Raw genomic sequence first — 14,932 nt, forward strand, 5'->3', positions numbered from 1 at the left:
ATTCCAGCTGTATCCCGCTCCCTCATTCCCTCCCAATCCCACCCTCCCTCTCTCATCTCCTCTCTGCCCCTTTCTAAGTCCACAGATGGGGAGGTCTCCTCCCTTCCATCTGACCCTAGTTTATTAAGTATCTTCAGAACTGGCTGCAGTGTCCACCTCTGTGGCCTAGCAAGGCTGCTCCTCCCTCGGGGTGGGTGGTGGAAAGTCAAAGAGCCCGCCCTTGAGTTCATGTCAGAAATAGTCCTTGTTCCCCTTACTGGGGTACCCACTTGGATACTGACCTACCATGGGCTACATCCGAGCAGGGGTTCTAGGTTATATCCATACATGGTCCTTGGTTGGATACAGTCTCATAAAAGACCCCTATGCCCAGATATAATAGGTCCCTGTGGAGCTCCTGTTCTTTCCAGGTCATACTAACCCCCTCTTCTTTCATATGATTCCCTGCACTCTGCCCAAGGTTTGGTTATGAGTCTCAGCATCTGCTTTGATACACAGGTAGGTAGAGTCAGGGGCCCTCTGTGGTAGGCTCCTGTCCTGTTACTTGTTTTCTCCTACTTCCAATGTCCATCCCATTTGTCTTTTTAAGTGAGGATTGATCATCTTACCTTGGGTCCTCTTTCTTGTTTATCTTCTTTAGGTGTACATATTTTAGTATGTTTATCCTATCTTATAGGTCTAGTACCCACTTATAAGTGAGTATATACTGTGTGTGTCTTTCTGCTCCTGGGATACGTCACTCAGGATGATCTTTTCTAGTTTCCACCATTTGCCTGCAAATTTCATGATTTCCTTGTTTTTAATTGCTGAGTAGTATTCCATTGTGTAAATGTACCACAATTTCTGTATCCATTCCTTCATTGATGGACATCTAGATTGTTTCCAGGTTCTGGCTATTATGAATAAAGCTGCTACAAACATGTTTGAGCAAATGACCTTGTTGTGTACTTGAGCATCTTTTGGATATATGCCTAGGAGTGGTATAGCTGGATCTTGAGGAAACAGTATTCCTAGTTGTCTGAGAAGGTGCCACATTGATTTCCAAAATGGTTGTACAAGTTTACATTCCCACCAGCAATGGAGGAGGGTTCCCCTTTCTCCACAACTTCTCCAACATGTGTTGTCACTTGAGTTTTTTATATTAGCCATTCTGATGGGTGTAAGGTGAAATATCACGGTCGTTTTGATTTGCATCTCTCTGATGGCTAAAGATGTTGAACATCTCTTTAAGTATTTCTCTGAAGAAAAAACTTTAAAACACTGAAGAAATTAAAGACATGGGAAGTTTGAAAAGGCTTCCTCATGGATTGCTAGGATTAAAACTAAAATTGGGTAATATCACTGAGAGCAATTTACAGATTTAATAGAAGTTATACCAAAATTTCAATGATATTCTTTTAAAATGATATTTATTAATTTTTTTCTAAAATTAGAAAAAATAATCCGAAAGGCCCATTTAGAAACGTAAAAAAATTCTCAAGATAATGAAAGCAATCCTGAACAGCAATGCTGGATGTATCACAAAATTTGATCTTAAACTACACTGCAGAATCATAGTTGCATGGTAGTGGAAAAAGTACTTGTAGACCAACGGAAAAGAGTAAAGATCCAACAGCTACCAGCCTGAACATTCCTCATATCCTCCTATCTTGGAAGTTAAGCACTCCAGCCTGGTTAGTGCCTGAAACGGAGAACAGAGGATCCAGAAATGCTTCTGCAGCTGTAGCCACCTAATTTTCAAAAAAGGTGAAAATAACATACATTGGCGAAAAAGCCTAAAACAAATGGTACTGAGAAAATGGAATATCCACATGTAGAAGAATGGTACCATGTTCATATTTCTTACCCTGCACAAACACCAATTCAAAATGGATCAAAGACCTTAAAGTAAGATCAAAAATCTTGAAACTGTTAGTGGAAAACTTGAGTGAAACACCTCAAGATATAGGCACAGGCAAGGCTTTTTCTGAAAATAATTCCAGTATCTTAAGAACCATTCTCAAAAATTGGCAAATGGGATTATGTAAAATTAGACTTCTATATAAAAATATAAACAATCATCAAATTGAAGAAACAACCTACAGAATGGGGAAACCCCTTAACAAGTGCAAATCAAATAGGGATAGCATCTACAATCTATAAAAACAATTCAAATATTTTTAAATAGTAGAAATAATTCAGTTAATAAATGAACTAATGAATTAAAGAGACTGTTCTCAAATGAAGAAAGACAACTGGACTATACATTTTTTAAAAGTATCTTTAAACCTATCAAGGAACTGTAAGTGAAAGCTATAGAGAGATTCCATTGCATCAAAGTCAGAATTGCTATCATCAAGAAAACAAATGCTGGCAAGGTTGCAAGGATAGGGGAACATTTTATGCTTTGCTAGTGGGTATGTAAATTGGCTTGGCCACTATAGAAATCAGTATGGAATCTCCTCAAAATACTACCATATGGATCCATTTATATGGTTCCTGGGTCTATATCAGAAGAAATCTGAGGATACCATGGAGAGACTTAGTGGCATATGATAATTGCCATACTAGTCACAAAAGCTGGGATTTGGAACAAGCCTGATTTTTGTGAGTTAATTTTGTATCCAGCCACTTCGCTGAAGGTGTTTATTAGCTGTAAGAGTTCTCTGGTAGAATTTTCGGGCTCACTTATGTATACTATCACATCATCTGTGAATAGTGATACTTTGATTTCTTCCTTTCTTTCTTTGTATCCCCTTGATCGCCTTTAGTTCTCTTATTGCTCTGGTTAGAACTTCAAGTACTATATTGAATAGATATGGAGAGAGTGGACAGCCTTGTCTTGTTTCTGATTTTAGTGAAATTGCTTTGAAATTGTTTTCATAATTTGATGTTGGTTATTAGCTTGCAGAAAATTGCCTTTATTAAATTTAAGTTTCTCTGTCTTATTTCTAATCTCTCTTAGACTTACCATGAAGGGATGTTGGCTTTTGTCAAATGCTTTTTTGAGCATCTAATGAGATGATCGTATGTTTTTCTTCTTTCAGTTTGTTTATGTGGTGAAATACATTGACTGATTTTCATATGTTGACCCATCAACACCTCCCTCCCTGAGATGAAACCTATGTGATGACGGTGGATGATATTTTTGATGTGTTCTTGGATTTGTTTTGCGAGTATTTTATTGAGTAGTTTTGCATCTATGTTCATGAGAGAAATTGATCTGTATTTCTCTTTCTTTGTTGAGTCTTTGTGTGGTTTGGGTAACAGGGTGACTATGACCTCATAAAAGGAATTTGCAGTGTTTATTCTGTTTCTGTTTTGTAGTTGAGTACAGGGTCTCCATCCGAGCTGGGATCTGGACTTCTGATAGCTGGGGTGGCCTAGGGTTGAGCAGGTTTTTACCTGAATTGGGGTTCTAGAGGTCTGGTGGCCAGGGCATGGCCTTTTGTCCAGCAGGGGTCCTTCCAACAGAGTTGTGGGCTGGGGTTCTAGCAGCCAGTGTAGCTTTGGGGTTTCTCTAAAGTTTTTTTTTTTTTAACTCTTTACTGAATCTTTATGAATTTTCACATCATGAACTCAGTCCCATTCATCTCCCCATCCCCTGTATTTGTCCTTTACCCTTGCCACTTCCCCTCTAAAAGAAAACAAAAACACACAAAAAAGAAAACAAAGCACAGAAGACATATCATGGAAGCTATAGTGGTTCCACAGCGTCCACACGTCTGCACTTGTAAATGTTCATTGCAGTGAGTCATTGGTCTGGTTTGGGGTCTCTGGTTTCTACATACCATCAATGTTGGATCCTTACCGGGACTCTTCCCAGTTATCCTGTTGTTGCCTTGGGTCATGCAGATCCTGCAGCTTTGGATCAGCAGGACTGGCCCTTTCGTGTGCCTTATCATCATCAGTTCACAGATGATGTGGATTTTGGTGTGGCTACCTCAGAGCCCTGGATTTGGGCCTGGATGGTACCTAAGCTTGTCAGCTTGCCAGCTCTTCTGCATCTGCACTCCAGGGTGAGCTCTCTAGCACTGCCCTGGCTAGGCCACCCAGTGCTGCCATTGGCAGGAGGCAGGATCAATTGTCTGTTCTCATACCCCCGGGGCTGGATCACTCGCACCCATGCCTCCAGACCCAGCTCGACTGTGCTGCCCAGTAGAGGCACAAGGCTCAGTATTCCAAGTGCTGCAGCTGGTGAGGGACTGTGACAGCTCTCCTGAGCAGCTCGCTCACTGGTGCCTTTACCATCAGGGCAAGTTCCATTGTTGCCCTGTGAGGAGCAGGGCCCACTCTCCTGCATGCTACAGCCAATGAGGGGCAGGACTAGCTGTCTCGCTCTTATGGCCTGGGAGCTAGCTTTCCCAACTTAGAGCAGTGAGGGAGGACATCACTGTCTTGCCCGCTCCACCTTAAGGCAGACAAGTGGCAGGGTCACCCCACCCATGCCCCCTCCACCAGGACCAGCTCTGCTGTGCTGCTCATTTGAGGTGTGGGGGCCCACTTTCTGAAGTACTGCAGCTGGCAAGGGGCTAGGCCAGCCTTTCTGTTCTCATGACCCTGGGATCAGCTGTCTTGACTGCCGCCGGTGGTGGGGGCCATGGGGCTGCATCACTCTTGTGTCTTTGCCACCTCACAGCAGACAGGTGATGGGGCCAGCCCCTTGGTGCCTCCACCACCAGAGGCTGCTCTCCAGAGTACTGAGGATGGAGAGAGGCAGGCCAGTTCTCCCACTCTCTTTGCCCTCACTCTTGCTCTTGGGTCTAGCTCTCCTGACTGTTGCAGGAGGTAAGGGATAGGGGGTTGGGGAGGGCATCACCTCCACACCTGTGCCACCTCATGGCAGAGAAGTGAAACTCACGTTTCTTGTGGTTGTTCTCCTCACCTCCGGTTCCCCCCCCCGCGCCCCCCCCCCCCCGACTAGGGCCCACTTTACTATGCTGCCCGGGTGAGCGGTAGGACCTGCTTTTCCCTGAGTTCAAATCTAGTGAGGGGAGAGGACAGTTCCGAATAGCTTTTGGACATCTACATGGTTCTGGGCAGGTGCCAGACCAGGGATGTCCCTGTAGTGGCTATTGGTAATATGAACTGCGGTCATTGACACCTGACTTCTGCCGCTGCATGGCTGTGGAACCAAACATGACGCTTGGTGGCAGCATTGGGTGGGATTTCACCATGGCCTCAACTGGCTACTCAACAACAGGCTATTCCTCTCTACCCTCAAATCTCCAGTCCCCTCTATTTCTCTCCCTCCCTCCCTCCCTCCCTCCCTCCCTCCCTCCCTCCCTCCCTCCCTCCCTCTCTCCCTCTCGCCCTCGCTCTCACCCTCACTCTTGCTCTTGGTTTTTCAAGATAGGGTTTCTCTGTGCGGCCGTGGCTGTCTTGTACTCACTTTGTAGACCAGGTTCTCCTTGAACCCACAGAGATCCTCCTGCCTCTGCATCCAGAGTGCTGAACCACACCTGGCACTTCATCTCTATTTCTATTTTTTTAATTAATTTATTTTTTATTCAGTTTACATCCTGGTTGTAGTTCCATCCCTTCTCCCCTCCCAGTCCCATCCTCTTTCTCTCCCCTCCCCTTTTGCTCAGAAAAGTCATCTCTATTTCTAATGTTCAAAGTGTTCAGCTTCTCTTTCTCTTCTCTCTGTCCAGCACAAACTTGCCATTGTAGTGACTTCTGGTGCGGGCAGGCCACATGGCTGGTGGGTCTCTAGGTGACATCCTCTTCTCATCACATGCAGGTGTCTACAGCCCGCCCCTGGGGCATGGCAGCAGTGGGTCTTGGGATGTTTTTCTCCTCCTGTGCCTCTTGGCATGGTGGCAGATGGGCCTCTGTGGGTCTGTGGTCTGTTCATACTGTGTGGTGGGCAGGCACGTCTCTAGGTATCTTTTCCACCCATGCCTCATGGCGTGGTGGTGGCCAGGTCTCTCTCTAAAATGTTTATTGTAGATATCCTTTTCTTCCTTTGTTATGCTCATTACAAAGCATTTGTTTAAAAGCTATTGTGAGTGAAATTTCCCACCAGCTTCCTTCTTTGCATTTTTTATTGGTTTGTAGAAAAGGTACTGATCTTTGTATGTGATTTTACCTACTGCTTTATTGCTGAAAGTATTTGTTAAATTTAAGTTTTCTGATGGACTCTTCAGGACTTTTATTGCATTTGTAGGTGTGTATGATGTCTGTGAATGCATGTATTCATGTTTACGTCTATGTGAGTGTGTGTGTGCATGGGTGCATGCTTACATATAGAAGACAGAGGCTAGTGTTAGGTGTACTCCTCAATTTTCCACTTTATCTACTGAGGCATGCCCACCTGGTTTTTACATGGGTGCTGGGGACCTGCACTTTGGTCCTCCTGCTTTTGCCATAAACTGTTTAATCATGGAGCCATCTCTCTAGCCTTTCTTTAGGGTCTGTTACCGATAGGATCATCTTATCTGCAAGCAGGGATTATTTGCATTTAAAAGTCAAGTTTATGTTTTAATTTTTTGCTCCAATATATTTTTTGTTGTTTCATTGCTTTTTACTTCATTTTGATTTAAAAACCATTTAGATTACATTCTAGTTAGCTCTACCATGAAATACCTACTGCTATTTTACTGGGAAGTTAAAACAACGGCAACAACAACTAGACTTTGCTTTAGGCTTTTACTTTCAGTAAGTGAAACTTGCTGGAATAGTGGTCTTTATATGGTCTTAGCCTTAAAATTGATGGCTCAGGTTTGAAGACTGATTAGAATGAATTGACTTAGTTGAAAGGTTTTTGTAAGTGAAACTGCCTGTCTTGTTTTGAATATTTGAGATTTTTGTTTCCATTTTATAAGCAAAGAATATCATATTGAAGTAAATATAAAGGGCTCAATAAAGTAATTATAGCAGGGACTGAGCCTTTTACTATGATACTACATTGATAATATTTGGCTACTGTAGCTTTTAAATTTATAATTTATTTTTTACATTCTAGATCATTTTTGTTATAGGTTATATGTTACTCATTTTTGTAGTACCTTTTGCTTATTGAGTTACCTTAATTGTAAATACTTTTTATTTTAAAGTTGCAAACTGTTTAAAATTGTCTTTAGGTATAGAGAATAGTATTACATTACACCTAGATTAATCATTATATTCTATATATATATATACATATAAATACAAATAATATCTGCTTATGGTTTAAAAAGAAGTATGCTAGAAAGTAAAGATGCTGTCCCTCCCACACACCCCACCCCCTTGGCTTTTAAGTAATCCACCACTCAAATAGGTTTGACTTCTTCTAGGCTAAAGTTTTTATATGTATTCTCTTTTTTATTTAAAAAAATGTTAAAAGTTTTATTCTTATCATGAAAACCTTTGTTTTTGTCTTTTTGTTCTTTTCTTTTTGTGAGATAAGGTCGTTCAGTGCAGCCCTGTGTGGCTGTTGATAAGGAGCCCTTGAAGCCTTGGCTGTCAACAGTGATGCCTGTAGCATACACTGGTTGATTATCAGGGTACTCGTGCTGTTGAAGTTTTGCCTATTAAATGTTCACTTATCTAATCTGTGTATGATTATTTTGTACTCATTGCAGACACAGTGTTGACACCTGTCTTTCCCCTAACTCCTTTGGGGAATGTAAGGGTGGAACAGACAAGGAAACTTATTTTTCAAATCTGAGTTCAGTATTTCTTTTCAAGTGCCTATGTCTTGTAGGATTACATGTGAGAATATATTTTTAACCTATTGGATTTTTATTTAAGTTTGTGCCACTTGTCCTCTAACTTCATTTGAGTCTTATCAGAAGTGAATAGAATTCAACTTCTGCTTTGCAGGGCCTCAAAACCGAGTAAGACAGATAACATTTCGGCAAAGCAGGCCTTGCGTGAGAAAGAAAAGCACAGAGATGATGCTGTCGTTTCTCCTGAGAAGTCTGATACTCAATCTAAAGGTTTGTGACTGCTAGAAAACTGAAATTAAAACTTCGCTTATTCTATTTATAATAGTTTTTATTATGAATATTTCATATTAACATTGAAAGGATATGTAAAAGTAAATGGAAATTATTTAATACAAGTAAAATTGCAAAAACATCTATTTACATACCAAAGTATGTATTTCTTTCTTTATTTGCTGGTCTTAAAATTTAAATTTTAATAGTGTTTCTTTTCTGTTTGCGTGTGTATAGAGTGAAAGTGTCTTGAACTTATATTAGTTTGGGCATTCAAATAATTGTTTTCAAGGATATTAATATTACTGATACCTGGAATTTTATTATGAGCCTCGACTGCCTATTTTTCTACTATAAGATGCATTCCTTATTTGTCAGAACTTATTTTAACTTTCAAAGGATGCCAACGTAAGCCAATTTTAGAAAATATGAAGGTAAATAGTTTTCAGACTTCTGAAATTTCTTCGTAGGTCTCTTGATGTATGTAATTAATGATGTTAATATTTTATATATATATTTTAAAATTTATTTTCATTAATTACAGTTTGTTCACTTTGTATCCCAGCTGTAGCTCCCTCCCTCATCCCAATATTTTATATTTTTAATTTTTCTTTTAACACTTATAATTTTTTACAAAAATTTATGGAATACAGTTTATTACCTTAGCCATTTGTAAAATCAACACTTGTGAGGTCTCTTGGATTGTTGATAGCTTAAAGCAAGTTAAGGTATTTTTGTTTTCTGGGTAAGAGCAAATTTTTCAGAAAAAAAGATGTCCTTTAATCATACTATGCAAAAATTTATGTATATCATTTCAAATAAAAGATTCTCTGTGTGTGTATGTGTGTGTATACCTGAGGAAGCCAGAGAAGGGCATTGAGTCATCTCCTTTATCATTTTCTGTCTTATTCCTTCAGAGCAGGATTTTTCTCTAAAGCCAGAGCGATCATGTTTTGGCTGGAGTGGCAGCCAATAAATCCTAGTGTCCTCCTGCCTTCACCCTCTTTGAGCTGGGGTTGTAGGTACATGTAAGACCGTGCTTAACCTTTAGATGGGTTCTGGGAACGAGCTCATGTCCTCATAGTTGGGTAACGAGTAATCATAACCCTTTTAATAGCTCTCAACCCTTAAAATATTTTCTTCGTAGACCTTATAGAAACAGAGGAAACTAGACTTGACTTTTATGTATCCAGGAAGCCAGCTGAAATGTTTTTGAGGGCAGTTACTAGAGAATGTACTAAAACTTTTCGACACAAGCTTCCACAGTCCCTGATTGTTAGTATATAGTAGAAACATCTATTTATGAACTATATGAAATTTGTTAGTATAATGTTATTTATATGCTTAGCTTTAAGATTGATCATTGTAGCTTGAAGATTGACTAGAATGAATTAACTTCAGTAAAAAGCACTTTGTAACTGGAACTGGCTAAGATTCATTTTGAATATTTGAGATTTTATGACTAATTTGATGTGGCTGTCTAGTTCCACCTGGACAGTAGTTTCCTGTAGCTTTTTCCCTTATTTATCTTTTGTTTGCTTTTTTCTTCCGTTTACTCTCATAATCACACCGACATAGTTATTATTCAGCTATATTTCTCTTAGGATTGCCTTGGCTCTATCTCAGAAACTCTAGTAAGTGGTGCTATCATTTTTTATTTTTTCTAGGAATTTTAAAATTTCCTTCTAGATCAGCGCAATTAACACTGTATTATAAAAATGGCCATATGCCAGAAGTAATATACAGACCCCACCTTCACAACACTAGAAACAAAGAAATACTAAGTGTTCACATGGCAACACAAAAGATAGCCAAACCAATCTCGATAGGCAGAACACTTCCAGGAGGGGTCATAATATCTGATTCATACTGTACTGTAGTTCCATAGTGACAGATACTATGGTACAACACGGTACTCCCACAAAACAGACGCGTAGGCAAGTGGAACATAATCAAAGTCCCAGAAATAAACCCATGTAGCTGTAAAGGAAAAAAGAATCATGAAATGTGCCAGGACATGCCTGTATTTGGAGATTATTTTAAATGAGGTGTAAAGTTGCCTAGGTTCTAATTTTGATATTGTGTGTAGTTATGTGGGAGTGATTGTAGGTCAGAAACTAGAAAGTAGGTTGGCTGCAGGGATACTGGGCAGAGTAGTCAGGGGGAAGGGTTGATGAACAGAAACAAAAGTATGTGTAAAAATGAAACTTATTACTTTATATGCTAATTAAAACAAATATAAAATAATAAAAGATAATTAAAGAAAAACTATTTTTTTCTGATACCAGTTGTTTAAACCTTTATTACAAAGGACATTCTAAAGTAAATGACACATATAGCATTCCATGTTGTATAGTGTCATATAGTATTGTGTCATATAGTGTAGACTAGAAATAAGTCTGCCTTGTGGATTTTCTAAAATATAAGAATATATTAGAAATGCTTTTATTACTAGGAGTTTTGTGACTTTTGGAATTTTATTTGCTAGGAATATTTCCGTCTTAAATTGTATGTAATAAATTAGTACAACTTTAATTTTGTGATGACCAGCTTTATATAATAAATTTATCCCTGTTTTGTCTTGATTGCTGTGTAAGTAGTAAATTCTTTGAATGTAGATTCCTATAAAATAAAGTTTTTCAGCTTTTTCAAGTCCCCCTTTGTTTCATTAGTCTTTTTTGTTTACTTTTGAGACACCAGTCCGTCTCTCTTCACATTAAGAGAAGCCTTTCCTATGGGGCCTTCACAGGGCGCTGGGTACCTTTGGGAGCCTGAGCCAGAGCTGAAGCCTGTACATTAGCTGTGGCCTCTGCCTTGGTTTAACCTTGGGCTTTGGTTGGCAGAGCTTACGACCCTTGGCCATATAGCTTTGAATCCGCTTCCCAAGCTTGGGGTGAGCGATGAAAGCCAGACTGCTGAGTAGCCTGGGGCCCTTTGGCATCTTGGGCTTAACTGTTGCAGGCTTCAAAGGCCTTCCAAGGGCTTTGATGGCCTCTGCTCGTGCACTCGTTGTATTTGCGTTCTTTGCCTACATCTTCAGGCCGTTCTTGTTGTGCTTCTTGGCAAAGCGCCTGTTCCTCAAGAACTTGAGGTCCACCCCCTTAAGAGATTTGTATCTTTGTGACGGGGGTTTCTTGATGCCATTTCTGTGCCATTTGCGGGACTGGTTGTGTGTGGTGTGGTTCTTGGACTTGGCCATGTCTGCACGGTATCCCGTAGCATCTGGGACCGGAAGAGAAAGAAGTGCTTTACTTTTAAGTTAAGTATATTGTGACTAGTTTTAAAAATAGTGAATTATAAAAACATTTTAAAAGACTGATTTTTCATATTTTACTAACTTTTAATCCCAGCCCTCCGGAGGCAGAGGCAGGCAGATCTCTGAGTTGGAGACCAGCCTGGTCTGCAGAGTTCCAGAATAGCCAGGGATACACAGAGAAACTCTATTGCACAACAACAACAAAATTGTATTTATACCAAATAGAAAAACCATGGTTAATTGTTTTGTTTTAATTACTCCATGAAAGGATATTTTCTTCCCATAAAATTTTATCTTTTATATCTATTGTCTAAAAAACAGAGCCAGTTTATATTGGCTATACCCTTTATATTTTCATCCCACATCACTGTAGAGTTTTGTTTTACTGAGCAGTGTAGTAATTTCTAAACTACTATGAACTCATGTAAATGAACTTTTGTGTGCCTTTTGGGCATTAACTGTGCTTTTTATGTTTTTTGAAGATCTTAACAGTGGAAATAAAGGTTGTGATTATCTTGAAGAGGGGACCAGCAACAAGAACGCTCCATATTCCTATTCAGAGATAGAACATACTCCAGTTTCCAGGAAGAGAAGGAAAAGGCCTAGGAGTAATTTACACGATTCTCATAATTCTAAGTCTTCTTTGTTAACAGAATATATGGTAAGTAGTTGTATTTAAATGTCATAGGAAATGGTTTTGTGCTTTGATTAAAATGAGTTAATTGTAGCGAAATAATGTTCTTTGAATGTCCTGCTTTACTGGATTTCTTTCATTTTCTTTTCTAGTTCTGTGTAAACTTTATTTTTTTTGCTAGTTAATTTGCTTAATATTGTATTTATTTTTTAATTTTAATTTTTTATATTAATTACAGTTTATTCACTTTGTGTCCCAGCTATATTCCCCTTTTATCCCTCTTTTATTCCCCCTAATCCCACCCTTCTTCCCTCATCTCTTCCCATGTCCCTCTCCAAGTCCACTGGTAGGGGAGGTCCTCCTCCCCTTTCATCTGACCTTAGCTTATCAGGTTTTCTCAGGACTGAATGCATTGTCCTCCTCTGTGGCCTGGTAAGGCTGCTCCCCCATCAGGGGGAGGTGACCAAAGAGCCAGCCCATGAGTTCATGTCAGAGACAGTCTCTTTTCACATTACTAGGGAACCCACTTGGAGACTGAGCTGCCATGGGCTACATCTGTGCAGGGGTTCTAGGTGTACAGTCCTTGTTTGGCGTATCAGTCTCAGAAAAGACACCTGTGCCCAGATTTCTCGGTTCTGTTGCTCTCCTTGTGGAACTCGTGACCCCGCCAGGTCTTTCTATCTCCCCCTTCTTTCATAAGATTCCCTGTACTCTGCCCCAAATCTGGCTATGAGTCTTAGCATCTGCTTTGATACCTTGCTGGGTAGAGTGTTTTCAGAGGCCCTCTGTTGTAGGCTGCTGTCCTATTTCCTGTTTTCTTCCTCTTTTGATGTCTATCCTATTTGCCTTTCTGAATGAGGATTGATCATCTTACCCAGGGTCCTCCTTCTTGCTTAGCTTCTTTAGGTGTACAGATTTTAGTATGTTTATCTTATATTATACGTCTAATATCCACTTATAAGTGAGTATTGTACCATGTGTGTCTTTCTGCTTCTGGAATACCTCATTCAGGATGATCTTTTCTAGATCCCACTATTTGCCTGCAAATTTCATGATATCCTTATTTTTAATTGCTGATAGTATTCCGTCATATAAATGTACCACAATTATAAATATACCAAATGTAACTAGATTCCAGCTCATAACTATGAGTTTTTAGTCAAATGAAGAAAATGGGAGTTTCTTCAGATTAGATACATACAAGAAAAATGTGGTACAGTCTTTCAGGAAAAAAAACTTACAGTCTTTCAGGAAAGAAAAGAGGAAACTTTGAATTCCTTTGAATCACAAGTCATGTCAGTACTATGTAGTGTCTCTGGGTTATTTAGAGTTATTAAGGAGTAATAAAGATGTTGAAAGCAATTATTTTCGTAATTGTTGATGTTATTCTTATTCAGTATTTTTGCCTTTGTTACCCAAAGCAACGTTTGTTACTACTTTTAGAAATAAAAACATTATTATTATTATTAAAACCCTCTCATTCTAAGTTTACTTAGCTCTGACTTTCTCACATATGGAAATTTCTTTGAATTCTTTCTTTTTTCTTTTTTCTTTTTCCTTCCTTCCTTCCTTCCTTCCTTCCTTCCTTCCTTCCTTCCTTCCTTCCTTTCTTTCTTTCCTTTCTTTTTTTTTTTTTTGACAGGGTTTTTTTGTGTAGCCTTGGCTGGCCTTGAACTCAAGAGATCTTTCTGTCCCTACCTCCCAAGCTCTGAGATTAAAGGCGTGCACCACCACCACCTGTAGAAATTTCTTTATTTGACTCTTTAAAAATTATTTAGGCATCAATTTAATAGGTCAAACCCTGTATTATACTTTGGTAGCACTGCCAAGCATAATTAGTATATCTGTCTGTCTATGTACTTATAAAAATAATACATTTATATTATTACTTATAAATTTAAGCCTTTGAAATATGTCTTAGGGAAAGCAAATGGAAAAATATAATTTCTCTGTTTATTAAAAAAATGTTCAGAAAGAAGAAGAAAATGTCTCAACAGTCTCCAGTAAGCTTGAAGAGTCAAGGAAAACATCTCACCAGGACCCAGCACCACCTGAGGAACTCACATTTGAGCCTTTAGAAACAGAGGCCACTGAACTGTGCTCACTCACCAGTCAGGAGTCAGGTGTTACTGCTGCCTCTGGAAGGGCCTGTTCACCCACCAAAAGCTCAGAGAGCTCTGTTTCTAGTGAAGTGGTGGAGAATTCTTCCCTGGCTGCGAAGGGTGAGGAACTGACTATAAAAGAAACATCTCTTCTAGGTGGAAACAGTGAAGAGAACCAGTTGTTGATCTTGGCTGAACCGAGTAAGTAAAAGAGACTGTAAAGACTCTTGTTGACAAAGCTTCATGAAGAGCTTTTGATTTTCTCACATTCTGCTGAGGCAGTAGGCTCTTTGGGCCTCTGGGAAATGTGTTAACTTTAGGGGAAAACATCCTCAATGGTTCCCTTTTGAACCTTGTAATACTGAGTGGGGTAAAGGGATTGGGTCCGGAAACAGTAAGTTCTTTTTTTACTTTATTTTAATTTTTATGAGTGTTTTGCTTGCATGCCTGCATGTGCACCTCTTGCATGCCTTGTGTCCTCAGAGACTGAATAAAGGCATCAGATTCTCTGGAACTAGAGTTACAGATGGTTGTGAGCCTCTGGGTGTTTGCTGGGAACCAAACTCAGGTTCTTTGTAAGAGCAGTTTAGTGCACTTAATCACTGAACCATCTCTCCAGTCCTAAGAGTAAGTTTTTAAAAAGTATTTACCATGAAGTAACCCAGTAATTAAAAAAAAAAAAAAAAGATTCTCTCAAGGCCATTATTATTGTAATGTTGAAGCGGAATTTAAAGGCAATTTGATTATTTGATTATTATTATTACTTTTGATTTAGTTAATTCTTAATAATTGTCATCTGGTAAAAAAATTTAAAAGATCTACAGGGTACACATGTTCGTGTCTATATCTTCTATCCATTCATTTTCCCCCTTCCTTAAGAAACTAATGTGACTTAGGGCACAATTTAGACTGATAACACAATACTTTGTAATAACTAGAAGTTGTAAACATGTTAGATTTAGCACTTCAAAACATACCTGCTGTAATTACTTAGTAGAAGACTGGGCTGGGAATAGAGCTCATAGTGCTTGGTTAG

General features: G+C 39.2%; 1 protein-coding gene across 6 annotated transcripts in view; it reads left to right on the forward strand.

The window, feature by feature from the left end:
* Senp7 (SUMO specific peptidase 7) overlaps positions 1-14,932 on the forward strand; it is a 123,678-nt gene that overhangs the window by 62,106 nt on the left and 46,640 nt on the right. For 5 of the 6 annotated variants that reach the window (XM_060370550.1, XM_060370552.1, XM_060370554.1 and 2 more), the window contains 3 exons: positions 7,789-7,904; positions 11,643-11,821; positions 13,767-14,097. In XM_060370550.1, the coding sequence (XP_060226533.1) occupies positions 7,789-7,904; positions 11,643-11,821; positions 13,767-14,097 (626 nt within the window). The remainder of the gene's footprint in view (positions 1-7,788; positions 7,905-11,642; positions 11,822-13,766; positions 14,098-14,932) is intronic. The other variant, XM_060370551.1, reaches the window with a different exon arrangement.

Source organism: Meriones unguiculatus, chromosome 17 (genome assembly GCF_030254825.1).
Source record: "Meriones unguiculatus strain TT.TT164.6M chromosome 17, Bangor_MerUng_6.1, whole genome shotgun sequence".
In the NCBI taxonomy this organism is placed as follows: domain Eukaryota; kingdom Metazoa; phylum Chordata; class Mammalia; order Rodentia; family Muridae; genus Meriones; species Meriones unguiculatus.